The sequence below is a fragment of the Chlorocebus sabaeus genome, chromosome 11 (genome assembly GCF_047675955.1).
Source record: "Chlorocebus sabaeus isolate Y175 chromosome 11, mChlSab1.0.hap1, whole genome shotgun sequence".
In the NCBI taxonomy this organism is placed as follows: domain Eukaryota; kingdom Metazoa; phylum Chordata; class Mammalia; order Primates; family Cercopithecidae; genus Chlorocebus; species Chlorocebus sabaeus.
In genome coordinates, this window is record NC_132914.1 from 101,085,470 (window position 1) to 101,104,139 (window position 18,670).

The window sequence follows — 18,670 nt, forward strand, 5'->3', positions numbered from 1 at the left end:
ATCCTCTTGCTACTGATCATGGTCTTCCTTTATAATTAGGCATGGAATATTAACTCTGTTGAGGACCTTAAAGAACACAACACCCTTATTTTACAGATGGGACCCAGGGACAGACTTGGGCCACAGGCATTGTGACTTGCCTCAGGTCACACAGCTGATCATGGCCAAGATAAAACCAAAACCCAGTTCAATCCCCTCCAGCCAGGCTATGCTTTAAATCTTTAATGTGTTACATTTTTTATTATAGGTTTATATTGCCACCTAACAACAAAAAAAAAATAAGTTGCTTGAAGTTGAAGACAGAAGTTATCTTCTTTGTTTTTGTATCCTGCAGAGCACTTAGTACAATCCTTTGAGCATGGGCAACCTAGTGTCCATCTATTTGTCTCTTTATCTGTTACTGCATCCAGAAAAGACCAAGACAGATTTTTACCAAATTTAGAAGGTATGTTTGGGATGAATTAAAATACAAGCCATATGGCATTCATAAAAGTCACATTGGATAACCTAGGGGACCACTTCAAAGTGATGGGTATCTCCCCTACAGGGCACCCAAGGATCTGCCCCACGATGGAGACAAGCTACAGACAAAGGAAGCAAATATTAACAGTAGCTTCATATAGGAGCCACAGTCCAAAGTCACAAAGGCAGATGCAAACAATCATTTTAGTTGCTTTCATGTGGATGGCTTCATGCTGTGTACATCAAGTGGGTGGTTGGGGGTCGGGGGTATGGATTGTTTTTATTTTTTCTTTTCTTTTTTTTTTTTTCTGAAATAGGATCTCCCTGTGTCACTCAGGCTGGAGTGCAATAGCAGGATCTTGGCTCACTGCAGCCTTGACCTCCCTAGCTCAAGTGATCCTCCCATCTTAGCCTTCCAAGTAGCTGGGACTACAGGTGCGAGCCACCATGCCCAGCTAATGTTTTGTATTTGTTGTAGGGATGGGGATTTGCCATGTTGCTCAGAGGCTGGTCTCAACTCCTGGGCTCAAGCAGTTCTCCCACCTAGGCCTCCCAAAGTGCTGGGATTACAGGCACGAGCCAGCACACCCAGTTGAATTGTTTTTCTTTATAGGGTAAATTATTCTCCCAAACCACCCCAGATCAACAATCTAGTTGGGTAAGATAATACCACCATATCATCCTGATATGCATTACAACGTATAAAGTACTTAAAGGCTTGCTGAATAAATGCAGTGTAATTATATGTATACCATAGTATGCATAATTATACATGCATATTATATTATACATAGTACAATATAATCCAACTTCCATGAAAAATACATAGCTGTTGACCTCAAAGTGAACTGCTTTGAGGACTAATGTTTGGTAACACTTTACTGCAGAGGGCCTAAGATATCTTTAAAAATGATTAATGGTGAGGACTCCCAACAATTTGCGGCTCTGGCTTACTTCTTATTTTATGGAGTCCACTCAGGCACATTTCCATTTAGATAGAAAATTTCCACTAAAGGTAGGAAAACTAAAAATATTTGTTACATGTTGAAGGACAGCTGGTTCAGAGGTCTTCATAAACAGACTACTTTCCCTCCCTCCACTCTTGCCTTTGTATACCGAAGTTATTGATTTGCTCTCACCATCACCGACTGAAACCACAGCATACAAATCTCACATTAGCAGTTGGATTAACCATCTACAATGTTCCTGTGGGCCGGAAGTGGACCTTATATTAAAGGAATCAACTTCAATCAATAGCAGGAGATAATGGCGGCAAGAGATGACTCCTCACATAAAAATACTTGGTCATAACCACCTTGAGATTGACTGCAAAATTGAAATATAGACTTATTTAAGAAGTCACAAAAAGAAAAAACACTGCAATTGCTGCTATTAAAGATTCCTTCATATCTGAAAGTAAATGAATATATTATCCCTCCATCACAGACCAGACACAAAAGCTGTTACATAACAGAATATTATATGAAACAATCAGATTAAACATACTAGTTATTTGTCCATAAACTTTCTCTAAATTTGTATCTGTATTTTCTGTTTGTAAAACTGCTTCAGCCTAGAAACATTTAGTGAAAAAAAAAAATGCACACACACATTCCCAAATCTACACATTGAAAATATTTTTTCCTACAGATATCAGGCATTTAAAGCTTTTTTCCTCCTCAGCAAGTGACTACCCTGAAAGCAATCACGTTTTCTTGTAAAACAGATGGTAAGCACACATGCTGGGAAAAGTAGCTGGTTTAGGTCAGAGTTTCTCAACCTCAGCACTGACATTTGAGGGTGGATAATTTTTTGTTGTGAGGGGCTTTCCTGGGCATTGTAAAATGTTCAGCCACATCCCAGGCCTCCACCCACTAAATGACAGTAGCACTCCCATCTCCCAACCTGCCCCTGAGTTCCAGTCATGACAATCAAGAGTTTCTCCAGACTTTCATCCTTGGGGGCAAGATCATCCCTGGTTGAAAATTACTTGTTTTGGTTGAAGTACAGATAATGCCCTGTGGCAATGAGACGTCAGGAACCCGATAGTGTTTTGTTTTGTTTTGTTTTTTTGAGATGGAGTCTCGCTCTGTTGCCCAGGCTGAAGTGCAGTGGTGCAATCTTGGCTCACCACAACCTCCACCTCCTAGTTCAAGCCATTCTCCTGCCTCAGCCTCCTGAGTAGCTGGGACTACAGGCGTGTGCCACCATGCCTGGCTAATTTTTGTGTTTTTAGTAGAAACAGGGTTTCACCATGTTGGCCAGGATGGTCTCAAACTCCTGGCCTCAAGTGACTTTCTCGCCTCGGCCTCCCAAAGTGCTGGGATTATAGGCATGAGCCACTGCGCACAGCCGAGACCTATGTCTTACAGCTAAAATCAAGGGTGGGCCCTTGTGAAAAGCCATGTCATTATTTCTGGCCACATGTTACTTTAGCATCATAGATGAAAAGGTATGGAAAGCTATTCATATACAGTAGAGACAATGTCTGAGGACAGAAGTGGAAGAAAGGTGGGAACCTACACTGACAGGGGGGCAGGGAGGGGTGTGGTCAAGCAAGGGAGCTCAGCCTACAAAAGAGTGAAAAATGGGATGGAAACGATTTTAAGAGATATCTTTCCTACTAGGAGAATGTAAGTAGGTAGCAAAAAATAGTTTAAAGTTTGTGAAACAGGAGTTGCTTGGTTCAAAAATGGAGCCTTTTTAAAAATAAGCAAAGTATGCAGGTGAAACAAAGGGAAAAGTCACCTGCTTATAACAAATAGATGGGCACGATTACCTAATTTACACAACGTATCACTGAGGCTGATGTTCAGCTGCTTCCTGAGGAGTGAGGACTTGGCCAGAGTTTCTGCATTTTCCTTTATTTTTATCACTTGTTTATAATATTTAAGTACTTGCTTCCTTTGGGATCTAGAAAAGAGAAATTTAATTAAAGTTTGCATCAAAGAAGGCTGGCATGCATTCGTTCATTCATTCAACAAACACTTACTGAATGCTGGTGTTAGGACTGGGGAGCAAAGATGAGTATGACTAACCCTTGCCCTCTGAGAATTTCTTTGAGGTAGGAGGAGAGACTGGAGAGTGAAGCAGGAGTCCACCCACAAAGGACCTTGAGTGCAAACCTAAGGATTTTGACTTTAATAGTGAAGAGTTTTCATTAAGAGCCTGATATGATCAAATGTACATTTTAGAATCTGCCCGGACAGAAGTGTGGAGGACAAACTGAAACAGGTGAGGCCACAGACAGGGAGATCAGTTAGGCCAGAGGAAGATCGATGAAGGTCTGAGCTGACACAGTGGCCACAGGTGCAAGGGGAGGTTTGCTAGGGTGTGGTGTTGCACTGGATGCGGTGGTGCTGATGCTGGGGGTGCCGGGGGGCTGTTGTGTGTGCAGAGAGTCATGTGGTTAAGAGCTCAAGCTCTAAAGTCAGGCAGATGTGGCGGTGGGCCACAGTGGTCAGGTTCAGGGCCTCTTCAATCAGACTTCCCAGGTGCTAACCCTGGCCCTGACACCTAAGAGCTGGGTAGCAAGCATCTCAGCCTCCTAAGCCTCAACTTCCTCATGTTCAAAATGGGGATAATAGGCTGGGCACAGTACTTCATGCCTGTAATCCCAACACTTTGGAAGGCCAAGGCGGGAAGATCACTTGAGGCCAGGAGTTCAAGGCTGCAGTGAGCTATGATCACACCACCACACTCCTACCTGGGTGAGACAGCAAGATCTTGTCTCAAAAAAAAAAAAAAAAAAAAAAAATCAGATAACAGAGTTGTTATGGGGATTAAACAAGAAAATGAGTGTAATGTGTCAGCACAGTGACTGATGATAAACATTGCTAAGATGGATCGTTAAGATGATGCCATGGTGTCTGCACCAAGTGAGGTGGGAGAAGGAGAATTCCGTCAGGGGGTGAGGGGTGGATGTGTCCAGTCTTGAGCACATTGACTCTGGAGTGCCAGTGGAACACCCAAGTGAAGATGCCCGGTAAACAGATGGAAGCACATGGCTGCTGCTGATGAAGGATGCCTGAGAAGATGGAGACAAAGGGCGCTCACCTTACGGAACAGCAGCTGAAGGCCTGAGCCCTGGTGGGACTGATGTGCTCCCTCTGAGACTAGCATAGAGCCCAGGAACCAAACTCGAGAGGATGCTGATGTTTGGGCAAGCGGCAGGGAGAGAAAAGGAACCCACAAAAGAAGCTGAGCCAGCTTGATCACCCAGGAGAGCACAGTTTGAACTCTGTCAAATGCTTGGAGGAGAGGGCCAACAAGGTCAAAAGTGCAGAGGACACTTTGGGGTTGTTTCTGATGACTTTCATAAGAGGCGACAAAATGGGTAAGCTGGATAAGGGAAGAAGTTCCTGGGCTCTATGCTCGTCTCAGACTGAGGGCGTTCGCCCCACCAGGGCCCAGGGCTTCAGCTGCCATTCCATAAGGTGACTGTGCCCAGGGTGCTGACTGAAGGATAATTACAGATGGATGGGCAAATGGTTGGGGGAAAGTAGATGACAATCATTTCACTAAGAATCTGTCACTGCTCCTCTTAAAACATTTTGTTCACTCTTCTCTCATCTGCTTTCTTAACTTTAATTTTTTAATTTGACCTCATATGTCCAACTCTACCCAGACCCCTTCTACAAGGCCCTCAGGATCCCATAGATCATTTCTGTGGTGCTTGAGTGCTGTCTCGAGGGCCCCTGGCCCTCGCATGCTTGAGAGGTGAGTCAAGTTATGTAACAAAATATCTCCTGGTTTGAACCAACACGAAAGACACAGTCACCTAAGGATAACCTTCAACAAAGAGACGGCCGGCTTCTCCATTGTTTCCGAAGGTTGTCTGTTGACAGTGAGGCCTGGAGGAAGCCATCCATGTATGGTCATCAAGCCATCCATGTACGGCCATGCGGAATAGTCCAGCAGTCCTCAGTGTCTCGTGATTTGGGGTGGGGCAGCCAGGCAGGAGAGATGACTCAGTCAGTATGCTACGTGTTTAGATTTTTCTTTTACGAGGCAACAGTTCTACAGTCAAGCTTTCTGCTTCTGTAAAGAAAGTCCTGTTCTCTGCTCACAGTGCTGGTCTCAATATGAGTAAGAGGCGGTGTATGTGGTGTCAAGTGCCTCAAAAACACTTGCTGGGGAGCAAAATAATAAAATACGAATGACTCAATTTATCAAACTCTTTTAGTGTGTGCCAGGTTTTCTGCTAAGCTCTTTACATATAGGATCTCTTAATCCTCACAAAGATCCTGCCAGGAAGATACTGTTATTTCCTTCATTTTACCAAGGAGGAAATGAATGAGATACCAAGATGTTAAGTGCTTGACCTTAACAGTAACTTGTCACTGTTACTAAGTGGCAGAAATAAAAGGTGAACTCAGGCAATTAGGCTCTAGAGCCCACCATCTCACCACCACTATATAGCACCCACTATTGTACCCTTAGGTCCTCCCTTAATTGGGCTACTCTTTAAAAGGTAGCTACCCTTTAAATGCCTTTTAGAAAGGGTTAATACTGATTTGCACTCAAGTATTAAGAGACGATCAATATCCTATTCTTCCTGGAAGCAAAAGCAGCAAGAGGTCACCTGTCGGATGGGAGGAAAATGACATGGAGGAACGTGGAAAATGGAAATGGAAAAGCAAGCCAGGGAACAGAGAACCCTCACCTTATGGAACAGCAGCTGAAGCCCTGGGCCCTGGTGGGGCTGATGCACTCAGTCTGAGACAAACTTAGAGCCCAGGAAACGAACTCAGGGAGAGGAGGAAAGAGGGGCTACCAAAACAAAACTTCACAACTTCATAATGTAGCCTAGCGCATCCCTGACCATCCAGGCAGTTAAATCGGCTATGGAAGCAAGTGTGTACATGGCTCTCTGTGGGTTCACAAAGAACCTTCTCTCATAGCAAACCTGCCAAGAAAAGTAGCGGTCAGCCCTGGCAGATGCTCACACTCAGTCGGTCTGGAGGGTGGCACCTACAAGTGTGAGGCACTGAGGGGAACCTCGCACATCACAGGAGAACAAGAGGACTCCCTGAGTAAGGAGGGGAGGCTGGTGAACATGACCTGAGGCATTGGAGGCTCTGGCCTAGGTCTTGCGGAAGAGAGGGCAGGACGGTGTTGTACCGTAGACAATGGCCATGGCTGAGGGCTGCGTGGAGACCCAGAAGTAAGAGCATCTTCCTCAAAAGGCCTGTGAGTGGCACTGGGAACCACTTACAACCACATTGTACTCCTATGTCCTTTCTCTACTGCCAGAACCTCCACACCACTTGTGAGCCAAGAGCTCCTTTTTCTTTTTTTTTCCGAAACGGGAGTCTTGCCGTGTCGCCCAGGCTGGAGCAAAGTGGCACGATCTCAGCTCACTGCAACTCCACCTCCCAGGTTCAAGTAATTCTCCTGCCTCAGCCTCCCAAGTAGCTGGGACGACAGGCACGTACCACCATGTCCAGCTAATTTTTGTATTTTTAGTGGAGATGGGATTTCACCATGTTGGCCAGGCTGGTCTCCAACTCCTGACCTCAAGTGATCCGCCTGCCTCAGCCTCCCAAAGTGCTGGGATTAACAGGTGTGAGCCACCATATCCAGTCCAACAGCTCCTTTTGAATACATTATGACGGGGTGAATCCCCAGGCTTCTGAGCAGGGCTTGAGCCAAAGCAGTATTACCGGAGTCACCCCTGAGGGGTAACCCCAGACCTCCCTGCCACTGGTGGGGGCACTTTTGGCGGGGAGACAGGGAGACACACTTCTTGAAACATTTCATAAAAACTTACTTTTTACTATCTCTCTGGGGAAAAAATAGCAAATCTGCTAAAAATTCCATAACTTCTCCAACCAGCATGTTTTTCTTGCCAAACAAGCTTTTCCTGATATTTAAGCACTCTTGAAGTTTCATTTTTGCAAGAGAGGTATTTCCAGCAACGAACCTGAAAATAAAACACATGTGCGTTTTTTACGGGGCATGTTGGTTACATTCATTGTGCAGTCAATCATAATTCTCATAAACATCTTGGATTTTATATTAAAAAAATCTGTCCTGGAAAATATAAAAAAGAGCAATTTATAATAGTAGAGATGCAAGAACTTCAAAGTGATTTATAAGAAATTTTGTACATCTTTTTTAAAACACTAGAGAGCTGGGCGTGGTGGCTGTTGCCTGTAATCCAGTTACTCAGGAGGCTGATGCAGGAGGATTGCTTGAGGCCAGGAGTTCAAGATCAGCCTGGGTAACATAGCAAGACCCCATCTCTAAAAAAATAATAAATAAATAAGTAAGCCAGGCATGGTAGTGCATACCTGTTGTCCCAGCTACTGGGCAGGCTAAGGCAAGAGGATCGCTTGAGCCCCTTTCAGTGAGCTATGATTGCACCACTGCACACCAGTCTGGGCGACAGAGCAAGATCCCTGACTCTTAAAAAAAAATTTAAAAACTAGAGCACTATTTTCACCCTCAGGACTGCTGACATTTAGGCTGGATAAATCTTTGTTGTAGGGGGCTGTCCTGTGCATTGTGTGATGTTTAGCAGCATCCCTGGCCCCTACATACTGGATGCCAATCACCCAAGACATGACAACAAAAATGTCTTCAGGCATTGCCAAAAGTCCCCTGGGTGGGGAGGGGCCCAAAATTGCCCCTGGCTGAGAACCACTAAGCAAGAGAATAAAAACGTTAACCATCAGCATTTCTTAACTAAATCAGTTAGTCAGGAAATGGATGAACAGGTGTAGGTTAAATATCTTAATTGTAAGAATAAAAGCTAGTACAGAAAACCAAAAAAAAATTTTAATACATGTTTACATTAGAACACCTTCGATGTATTTCATGGTAGCTTGATTACGGGGATTGTTATCCAGTAAGTTGGAAATTTCAGTTGCATATTCCAAAATGTGGTTTTCTTTCAAGTATTCTTCAGATGCTGACTTTGCCAGGTTGTTCAAAACTCTGACTGCAGGGAATAAATTGGCAAAGAATATGATGCTTAAGGGGTTTTTTTTTTCCACAAAAGAATTAAGATGTCAATAGGCATGGCATTTAATATCATTTCATCAGTGGCAATAGGCAGGTTTTTCTTAATAAATCCACTACTGACATATACTGCATGGACATTGGTTTTCGTGCAACATGTTTGTGTATGCACAGCAGTTTTAGAGCCAAGGAGCCAAGACAATAGATTGAAACCAAATTCTGAGTTTGTTTGCAAATGAACAGATCAGAAATAGAGTGAAAATATGGATACAATGAAGCTAGTTATCACCAAGGTAACTGAGCCCTACAGAAGGCAGCCAGTACAGCCCTGCAACAAGACACAATAGAACTATACAGCCTTATAACAAGAAGCACACGAATGAGTCTCACAAACCCAATTAATAAATACTGCGTTGTACCTAGATACGCACTGCCTTGAGAATGCACTCTCTGCAAAGGCCCCGCAATTTTGTTCCTTTATTGAGAGTTAAATATTTTGACAATAATACAGACTCCTAAAAAGTAGAAAGTGGTTTTTAAGCCATACTTTGTTATGGGAAGAGAACAAGAAATAATTGTTTGGGCTCCGTTGAGTTCCCTCAAATTTGTATATTGAAGTCCTAACCCCCAGTATCTCAGAATGCGATAGTATTTGCAAATTAGATCCTTAAAGAAGTAAGTTAAAATGAGGTCATTAGGGTGGGCCCTAATCCAATATGATGGGTGTCCTTAGAAGAAAAGGAGATGAGGATGGACACACACACACACACACACACACACACACACACACACACACGCCAAGAAAAAGTCGTATGAGGACACAGGGAGAAGGCAGTCATCTGCAAGCCAAAGAGAGAGGTATCAGGAGAAAAACAAAACAAAACAAAACCCTGCTGACACCTTGACCTTGGACTTCTAGCCTGCAGAACTTTGAGAAGTAAGTTGCTATTGTTTATGCCACCCAGGCTGTGGTCCTCTGATTGTTATGGCAGCTGTAGCAGACTCATAGAATAATGTTCCAAGAAGGTGTTATTAGAGCATTGCTGGCAGCACAGAAGAGCAGATTTAACTCCTTGTGCTGTGGAATTCAGGCTTCATTAAGAAGGACTAGCATTAAGCTACCAAGTAGCATCTCTCGCCATCATCAGTAGTGCCTAATTCATTGCCCAGTGCCCACTGTAGGCTTCTCTGTCTTCCCCCACCCAGGGCCTCATGCCTTGCACTTGGACACCAGGGCAGGACAGTCACGTAACTGGTCTCTCTGTGTCCACTTTTACCCAACATGTAATCCATTCTCCATGCAGCAGCAAAAGTGATCTCAAGACAGAAATCAGAGGTGTCATCACCACCCTAAGTCCCTGCAATGGCTTCCCTTTGCACTTAAAACAAAATCTAAATGCCTGCCCGAGGCCCAAGGCCCAAAGCCCAAGACCCTGCACAATCAGGGTCCAGCTGCCTCCTGCTCTTTGCTCACTGAGGCTTCCTTCCACTTCTAGGACAGGCCCAGCCCTCCCCCATCTCACATTCTTCCCTCTACCAAGACTGCTCCCTCCCTCACCACATGTGGCTTCGATAGTCCACTGGGTCTCAGCTTCACTGTCCCCTCCCCAAAAAGGCATCTTGATCTGCCTTTCACAAATATTCCCCCCACCAACACACACACACACACCAATGCTCTAGCTCTATTTCTTGTTTGCATTTATGACAGCTTGCAATCATTTCATGGGTTGGCTCACTTACATTTTCTGTAGTACCTCCTTTAGAGGGTAGAGTTGGTGCTCCTGCCTAGACCACTTTTCTGGACTCAGCATAGCACCTGGTGCATGCAGGCACTCGGTAAATAGTTCTTGAGTGCATGAATACTGGTCAGGGTGGAATCCTCACTCCCACCTCTTCATCTGCTTGCTCAAGCCATAAGCCCACACCTAATCCTTGTCAGGGGACCAGAACTACAGTTTGCTTCTATCAAAGCTGCCACAAATGACACCAATACTTCCTAGCATCCCATTTTACCAGGCCCCCGTGACTCTACCCCTGCTCATTTGGTCTCCTTGGAAAATTAACACTTGTATATACCAAGCCATGGTGGCCTGACCCCTTGGAACTCTGCATTCTGGACTCTTCAGCTGCCTCTGGAGGGCCAAGCCCAGCTCCCACATAAGTGGCCCTGATTGCCAGTAAGGTCCCAGCATACCTGTGATCAGGCTTGCCTGCATTAGGACAACAACTTGGAAGATAGACTCTATATACCAAGGATTAGAGGTTCATAAATGTCTAGAAGAAATTCTGTCCAACAAGGAGTTGCCCAGACGTGCTCTGGGGTCTAGCTTGGACCAGACAGCCTAGCTTCAGATTGATAGCTGCAGGAGCTGATGTAGTTTAAGTTATTTAATCTCTCTGACATTCAGCTATACATGCTCTGTGAGGTACATTTGAGGATAAAAGAGATCATCAGCATAAAGTACACAGTAAACACTCAACAAATGATAACTATCGCTACAAAAGTGAACTTGCAGATGAGAACCTTAGAGAGGGTAAGTAGCTTGCCCGAGGTGACCTTTGATCTTCTAGCTATGGGGCAGAATTGCCCAAGGGACCTTTGATCTTCCAGCCATGGGGCAGATTTCAGAAACAGCTGCAATTCTCTACACTAGTCTTTACCCAACTACCTTTTGCCATGCTATGCTACTCTGTACTTCCTCCTATCAAGAGGTGGACACAGCCTGGTGACTTGCTTTGGCCAACTGAATGTGGTGGAGAGAGGCATTGTACCAGTTCTGAGCCTAAGTCTAGGCTTCTGCTCTCCCTCTTGGAATCTTGTGAGCTGCCAAGTGAAGAGGACCAGGCTGTCCTCCTGGAGGATGAGGAACACATGGTCCAGCCACCCCTGTCATCCCAGCCAGACAACCACCAGACAATTAAGTAAGGTTGGACCAGCCAGCCCCATCGGCCCTGCCAGCTGACCTCAGACGCTTGCCTGGGCCAAGCCCAAATCTGTTGAGCCCACCTGGACCAGTGGAATCCCCCAGCTGACCTACAGGCTCATGGCAGATATAAACATTGTTTTAAGTCACAGAGTTTTGGGATGGTTTGTTATGCAACAAAAGCTAATTGATACAGCCATGTAAGTGTGACACACGTCTAGAGACCTCTAGTCTGACTGTAAATGGGTGAGTCAAAATTGCTTAATAGCTTAATCCACTAAACATTCTTTGTCTCTGCTATATCAGTGGTAACACAGTGGCTTCAGGCATCAAATACTGGAGAACAAAACATTGGCTGCCACTCATCAATTAGTACCTACTTATGTACCGGGCACCATTCTGTGTGCTTTCCAGCCTCCTAATGCTTTTAGTCACAACAATATGCAATGTGGATGCTATTTTTATCCCTTCCTTATAAATATAAAAACTGTGACCCAGAAAGTTTAAGTAAGGTCTCTAAAGGCACAGAGAGCTAATAAGTGAAGAAATGGGGTTTAAACCCAGAAAAGCTGTTTTCAGAGTTGAACCATGATGACCCCACCTTACTGCTTGAAGCTTCCTTCTCTGAAGCTCACCCTAACAATGACATTCTAATAGGGTGGTCCCTCAGAATCAGGAACACTTTATGTTCAATCCTCACATACCCAGCAGTCCTCCAAAAAGACCAAGTAGGCTAGGCACCGTGGCTCACGCCTGTAATCAAAGCACTTTGGGAGGCGAAGGCGGGCAGATCACCTGAAGACAGGAGTTCGAAACCAGCCTGGCTACATCTATACTAAAAGTACAAAAATTAGCCAGGCATAGTGGTGGGTGCCGGTAATCCCAGCTACTCGGGAGGCTGAGGCAGGAGAATCTCTTGAACCCAGAAGGCAGAGGTTGCAGTGAGCCAAGATTGCACCACTGCACTCCAGCCTGGGTGACAGAGCGAGACTCTGTCTCAAAAACAAAACAAAACAATACAAAAACACCAAGTAAACAAAACACACACATCCATTTCCTTTTTCTCACAGATAGGAATAGCCCAGGAGGAGACTGACTTTGTGACACATGAGAGGTTGTTCCCTCTGCATGTGTCCACTGTACCTTTCTGCTTCACCAAGTCCCGGCTGTCTTCTGAGTCACTGAGTGAAAGACGTAGCATGCTTGACCATGCTTTCTGGAAATACTGGAACCCTTCCTGAGTCATTCCAGTTTCAAGATACAGTTCTCCAATAGCATTCTGTACTTTGAGAAGCATGTCTGTCATGGACTGGCTCTGTACAAAATGAAAAGGGAACCACCCCTGAGAAAACACAGCATTAGGATAGATACAGATACCACATACCTACCCAACAAAGCCTTATTCATAATGGCATTGAAAAAGACTGTATGCTTTACATCATTTCTTAGGAAATTCTAAATATATATATAAGATAATGGTTATGGTGAAAGATTTATAGGGAGGTATTGCAAACTCAGTTAATTTTTGTATTTTTAGTAGAGACAGGGTTTCACTGTGGTTGGCCAGGCTGGTATTGAACTCCTGACCTCAAGTGAACCTCCCGCCTCAGCCTCCCAAAGTGCTGGGATTGCAGGCGCGAGCCACCGCACCCAGTGGAAATAAAAATGTTAAAGAACAACGTGACAATGTTTTGCATGTGTTAAAGATTTCAGAGGAGGTGGTATCCGGAATTCAAATGAACAGCTGTGAACACTGCTTGAATTCAAATGTGACCAGAGAGCAGCTAAGTTTATGTTTGACACATTTGTGCACAGAGACTTGAATTTAAATTCCCCTTACTGGTCTAGTATATTTATTTCAGGATATAAGGAAAAACTTCCCCTTTGCCCTCTGAAGTTTCGCTGAAAAAATCAACTGACAAAAGGCAGGTTAACAGGAGAAATGGCATACACATTTGTTAGCACGCACGGGGAGAATTACAGAATATAGACATTTATATACCCTACTTCTTAGGAGAAGGGAGATGGGGAAGTAAAGATAATTTTAGGGGGGTAGTAAATTATTTTTAGGGGAATTCAATGACCCAACGCACCACCATGCTCAGTTAAGTTTTGTACTTTTTGTAGAGATGGGGTTTCACCGTGCTGGCCAGGCTGGTCTTGAACTCGTGACCTCAAGCGATCCATCTACCTCAGCCTCCCAAAGTGCTGGGATTACAGGCACGAGCCACTGCACCCAGCCCCACAGATCACTTTTTAATAAGCATATCACCTAAATCAGGGTTTCTCAAGCCGGCACCACTGGCATTTTGGGCAGGATAACCCTGTGCTGTGAGAAACTATGCTCTATGGGATGTTCAGCAGCACCTCTGGCCTACCCACTGGATGCCAGTAGCAACTCTCCCCCAAGCTATGACAACCAAAAGTGTCTCCAGCCTTGCCAAATGTTCCCTGGGGACCAAAATTGTCCCCTAGTTGAAAACTGCTGGATTAAATTTTAAAATGACCTTATCTGAAGAAATTTTAAAAGCAGTAAAGTACAGAATGCATAGGTCACAAATAACAAGATCTTTCCCCTCAAGAATGTTAGTTTGCTATAACAACAGATGACCACCCAAAAAGAATGTCAGGTACATAACAATGCATTTCTCAGAACAGATTTCTGTTGTTAAGTGATGTATGACTGTATTTACATAGCATTAATATTATTTACTAGCTCTTAAGACAGTTTGTAATTATACATTGATTTGAATAATCATTGGACTAATGTCTTATTAATAGTTATTTCTCCCAATTGACTGTAAGCTGCCTGCGGGTAGAAATCACGTTTGATTCTTGCTATTGTATACCTGGAGCTGGGTATGATGAAGCCTCTATAAATATTTGATCTCCATTTACACAGCATTAGGGTGGGTCAGTTACCACTTCAAAAGCAAAGTGATGATAAAAATGAAATATGCCAAACTTGATTTGTATTAAAAATAATATGTTAGATACCAAGGAAAAAAAAAAAAAGAATATCAGGCACATATTTCAAAGAAGTTGTTATTGCCCAAAATAGTCACAAAACCTCTTTTGGAAGTGCCTTCGGAGCCTAAAAACATTCTTTTCATAGTCTTCATGGTGACTAGTCCCAAAGAACTGTTGCAAAAATATTTTGAAGATAGAATCATAAGATTGATGCCTCCAGAAGGAGCACTCTGAAGTGGGAAGTTCTCTTAAAAGCTTAAATCAAACTCCCTTACATTTCTCATCTAGGCCTCACTTGCTTAATTACACAAAGACAGTAATAACAAAACAGCTACCATACTTAAGATCTTACTGTGTGCCAGACGTTACGTGAAGTGCTTTATCCACCTTCTTACTTGAACGTGTTAACAGCCCCATGAGATAGGTATCAGAATCCTCAAAAATGAGAACCCACCAGAGCGCAGGTTAAAATTCCTACCAAGATCACACAAGCAGAAAAGTGGCAAAACTGGATTTAAATCTGGGTCAGTCTGAAAACAGCCCACGCTCTATTCACAATTGCATGCCACCTTCTAAAGGCCTGGAGGAACCTGCCAGTTCAAACTGATTTATGGATTCACCTCTCACAGTTATTAAGCACCCACAGGCTATAATATGCCATAGAGGAACAAAAATTGGTAAACAAACATGGTCTCTGCCATAAAAGGACTTTCCCTGCTGAGTCTTTTAAGTCTCTTTGCTAGAACTCCTTCTAGAAAGACGTACGTTGATGGCGACGAGGGCAGTGTTTTATGAAAGTTCAAAGGTATTTTTTAAAAAATAAAAACAGCTTTGTCTTGAGTTAGACTACCCTAAACCCACAAATTCTACTGAAATCAGTGAAAGTTAATACTTAAAATAAAAAAAAAATAGCAGTTAGGTCAGGCGTGGTGACTCACACCTGTAATCCTAGCACTTTGGAAGGCCAAGATGGGAGGATCACTTGAGTTCAGGAGTTTGAGACCAGCCTAAGCAACATAGCAAAATCCTGTCTCCACAAAAAAATTGAAAAATTAGCCCGGCATGGTAGGGCACCCCTGTGGTTCCAGCTACTTGGGAGACTGAGGTGGAATGATTGATTAAGCCAGGAAGGTTAAGGCTGCAGTGAGTCATGATCACACCACTGCACTCCAGCCTGGACGACAGAGCAAGACCCTGTCCTCCCAAAAAATAAATTTACATTAAATAAAATAGTAGTTAAATGTCATCATAAGCATATAGTTGTTATGAGTTATGTTATGTTATGAGTTATGTTATGAGTGATGCTTTCATTGCAGTCAACAAAGCCAAAACTTCATATTTCAGAAAAAGCAAATTAATATAGAGACAAGACATCAATCAATCTTACCCAATATCCTTTTTTTTTTTTTTTTTTTTTTTTGGATGGAGTCTTGCTCTGTCACCAGGCTGGAATGCAGTGGAGCGATCTCGGCTCACTGTAACCTCCATCTCTGAGGTTCAAGGGATTCTCCTTGCTTCAGCCTCCCGAGTAACTGGGACTACAGGCGTGTGCCACTATGACCAGCTAATTTTTGTATTTTTAGTAGAGATAGGGTTTCACCATGTTGGCCAGGATGGTCTCGATCTCTTGACCTCATGATCCACCTGCCTTGGCCCCCAAAAATGCTGGGATTACAGGCGTAAGCCACTGTGCCTGGCCTCCCAACATCTTTATGAAACTTATTACCAAGTCTTTGGCTAGTCTTTTATTAATTCATTTAAATCTACCACTGTATTTCCATTTTTGCTTTATGAACATTTCCTTTTTTTTCCAGTGTCACCTATCAGTACTCATTCATTCTACAATGATTCCTATCTACTTATTGTTTGCTGTCATTAATGTGTAGTTGGGGCATGGGTTAAAACCATAGCTTCCTTATTGGTGAACAAAATGGATTCCTCTAGTGCATTAAATTACCTTTACATAAACAAAGGTAAATAATATCTGAAAACACAAATAATACCTAACACAAAAAGAATAAAGTTTGAAGGATTTAAAATTTACTTTCAGTTTACCTGTACTAACATGTCCTCAACACTCAACAACAACTCTTCTGCTTCATTGGTCTTGCCCATAAACTTCAAAAAACTCCCAATAAAGAACATTAATCGACATTTGTCAGGGACAGTAAGTTCAATAAGCCTGCGTTGCAGCACTAGAATGGAAAGAAACGTAAATAATCCCACCGCATATTTGGGAAAGAACAAAGAGTACCCATTGCTTAATCTTAATCTTGATATAAAAGTTAAATGTATTAGCCATAGTTCAGGTTCTCTCTCAAGGGTTCAGCACTTTGCTTCTATTAAGATTTACATATAATACCAAACTGTTTATACTATGACATGAAAAATAACTAATAATCTTTGTATGTAAATGCTGAAAACTAGTCAAAAAAGAGTATTTATAGCTCAATCCATACACTGCTCTAATTTGTATTTTGGGGTGATTTTCAGATAAGAAGAAAAAGGTATTTAAATTTCTTACACCATTCTGCCCTCTGTTGCAATTATCTTGAAATGCTGGCTTTAACAGAAAGAAAATCCTAAAAGAACAAAATAAGGAGACATACCGTGTGTGTGTGTGTGTGTGTGTGTGTATGTGTGTGTGTGTGTGTGTAATTATACCTTACACAAAATGAAAACAGAAGTTTTTAACTTAAAGACCCAATTAAATACATGGTGCTGCAAATCTTCATTTTTAGAATTTCCTTTTCCATATGTTCCAGTACCTAAATGTCTACATTTGTTCATTTGTTAAAATTATGGCATTTAATATGTTTGACATATATTCTTTGCTCTTTATCCATTCCTTTGCTCACACTGAAGTCGCCTCAGCCTTGAATATTCTCCTGCTTTCTTTCTGCCTGTTTTTCCATGGATCACATTCCACAACCCTCAGCTTTGTAGGGAGGCTGGAGCCATGGTGCTTCAAGTCAAAAAGCAAAAACTAAAACACAGACAAGGGAGAGAGAATGCTGAGGGCCAGAGTCCAAGATGTTTGTGCGAAGTGGCAGTTCAAGCAATGGGGCCTGGGGTGGGAATGAGAACTCAGAGGAAGAAGCAAGAGACAGGGAGCCTCAGAGTCAGGAGGAGCTGCTTGGAGCAGGCAAACAAGGATGTCTGGACAAACAGTGCAGGGATGGGCTCCTGCCCAGGGTGAGGCTTCTGCACATCCAGGAGGACTTTGCTTCCAGATTCCTGACAAGGGCTCAGGTTGAAATGGATGATGTCCGTCACTGCATTTAATATTCAATTCAACAATCTCCTGTGCTTTAAGAACCCCTTATTCAAAAACCCTTCCTCCTACCCTACCACACGCTCACATTCACTAACTTAGCACCAATGTAGAGTCTGAGAAGACAAACATAATTTTTCTCATTATAAAACTAATATATGTATATTATAGAAAACTTAGAAAATATAGAAACTTACAATTAATAAATTAAAAAACCCATAATTGCATCAAAGATAATCTCTGTTAAGATATTGCTGCTACATGACTTCTAATCTTTTGGGTGTACCATATAACACACACACACACACACACACACATATACACTTTTTTAAAATTAAAATTGGGATCATCCTACATCTAATGTGGATGTGCTAGATATTGGGCATATATATATCAAATACAATACAATCAATCATTTCTGCTCTCATGGAACTTAAAATCTATCAAAAATATAATGTGAACAATTTTCCATATCCTTAAATATTCTTGGAGAGCATACATATTTAAGACCAGATTTTATTTCATTTACTGATTATCATTAGTCAATTTTTCATTTTTTTTTTTTGAGATGGAGTCTCGCTCTGTCGCCCAGGCTGGAGTGCAGTGGCACGATCCTGGCTCACTGCAAGCTCCGCCTCCTAGGTTCATGCCATTCTCCTGCCTCAGCCTCCCTAGTAGCTGGTGCCCGCCACCACACCTGGCTAATTATTTTTATATTTTTAGTAGAGACGTGGTTTCACCATGTTAGCCAGGATGGCCTCGATCTCCTGACCTAGTGATCCACCCACCTTGGCCTCCCAAAGTGCTGGGATTACAGGCATGAGCCACCATGCCCGGCCAATTTTTCACTATTATAAGATGCTACCTAATTGAGAATTATTCACAGAAATCTTTGTCAACACCCCTGATTATTTCCTTGGAACAATTCTTAGAAATTGAAAATCACAGTAGATTCATATTTTTAAGACTTTGATATATATTGCCAAATTACTCCCCAGAAAGATTGCCCCAATATACATTCTTACCTGTATCATGTAAAGGTACCTATTTTCTCACATCTTTGCCAATATTATTA

The 18,670-nt window shown here is 42.8% G+C and overlaps 1 protein-coding gene across 1 annotated transcript in view; it reads right to left on the reverse strand.

Moving 5' to 3' along the window:
* Positions 1 to 18,670, reverse strand: part of LOC103238978 (putative tetratricopeptide repeat protein 41) — a 71,404-nt gene that overhangs the window by 10,492 nt on the left and 42,242 nt on the right. Inside the window, exons 9-13 of the mRNA XM_037996617.2 lie at positions 16,377 to 16,516; positions 12,495 to 12,666; positions 8,260 to 8,407; positions 7,235 to 7,387; positions 3,242 to 3,375 (exon numbers count right to left, since the gene is read on the reverse strand). Coding sequence (XP_037852545.2) covers positions 3,242 to 3,375; positions 7,235 to 7,387; positions 8,260 to 8,407; positions 12,495 to 12,666; positions 16,377 to 16,516 — 747 coding nt within the window. The remainder of the gene's footprint in view (positions 1 to 3,241; positions 3,376 to 7,234; positions 7,388 to 8,259; positions 8,408 to 12,494; positions 12,667 to 16,376; positions 16,517 to 18,670) is intronic.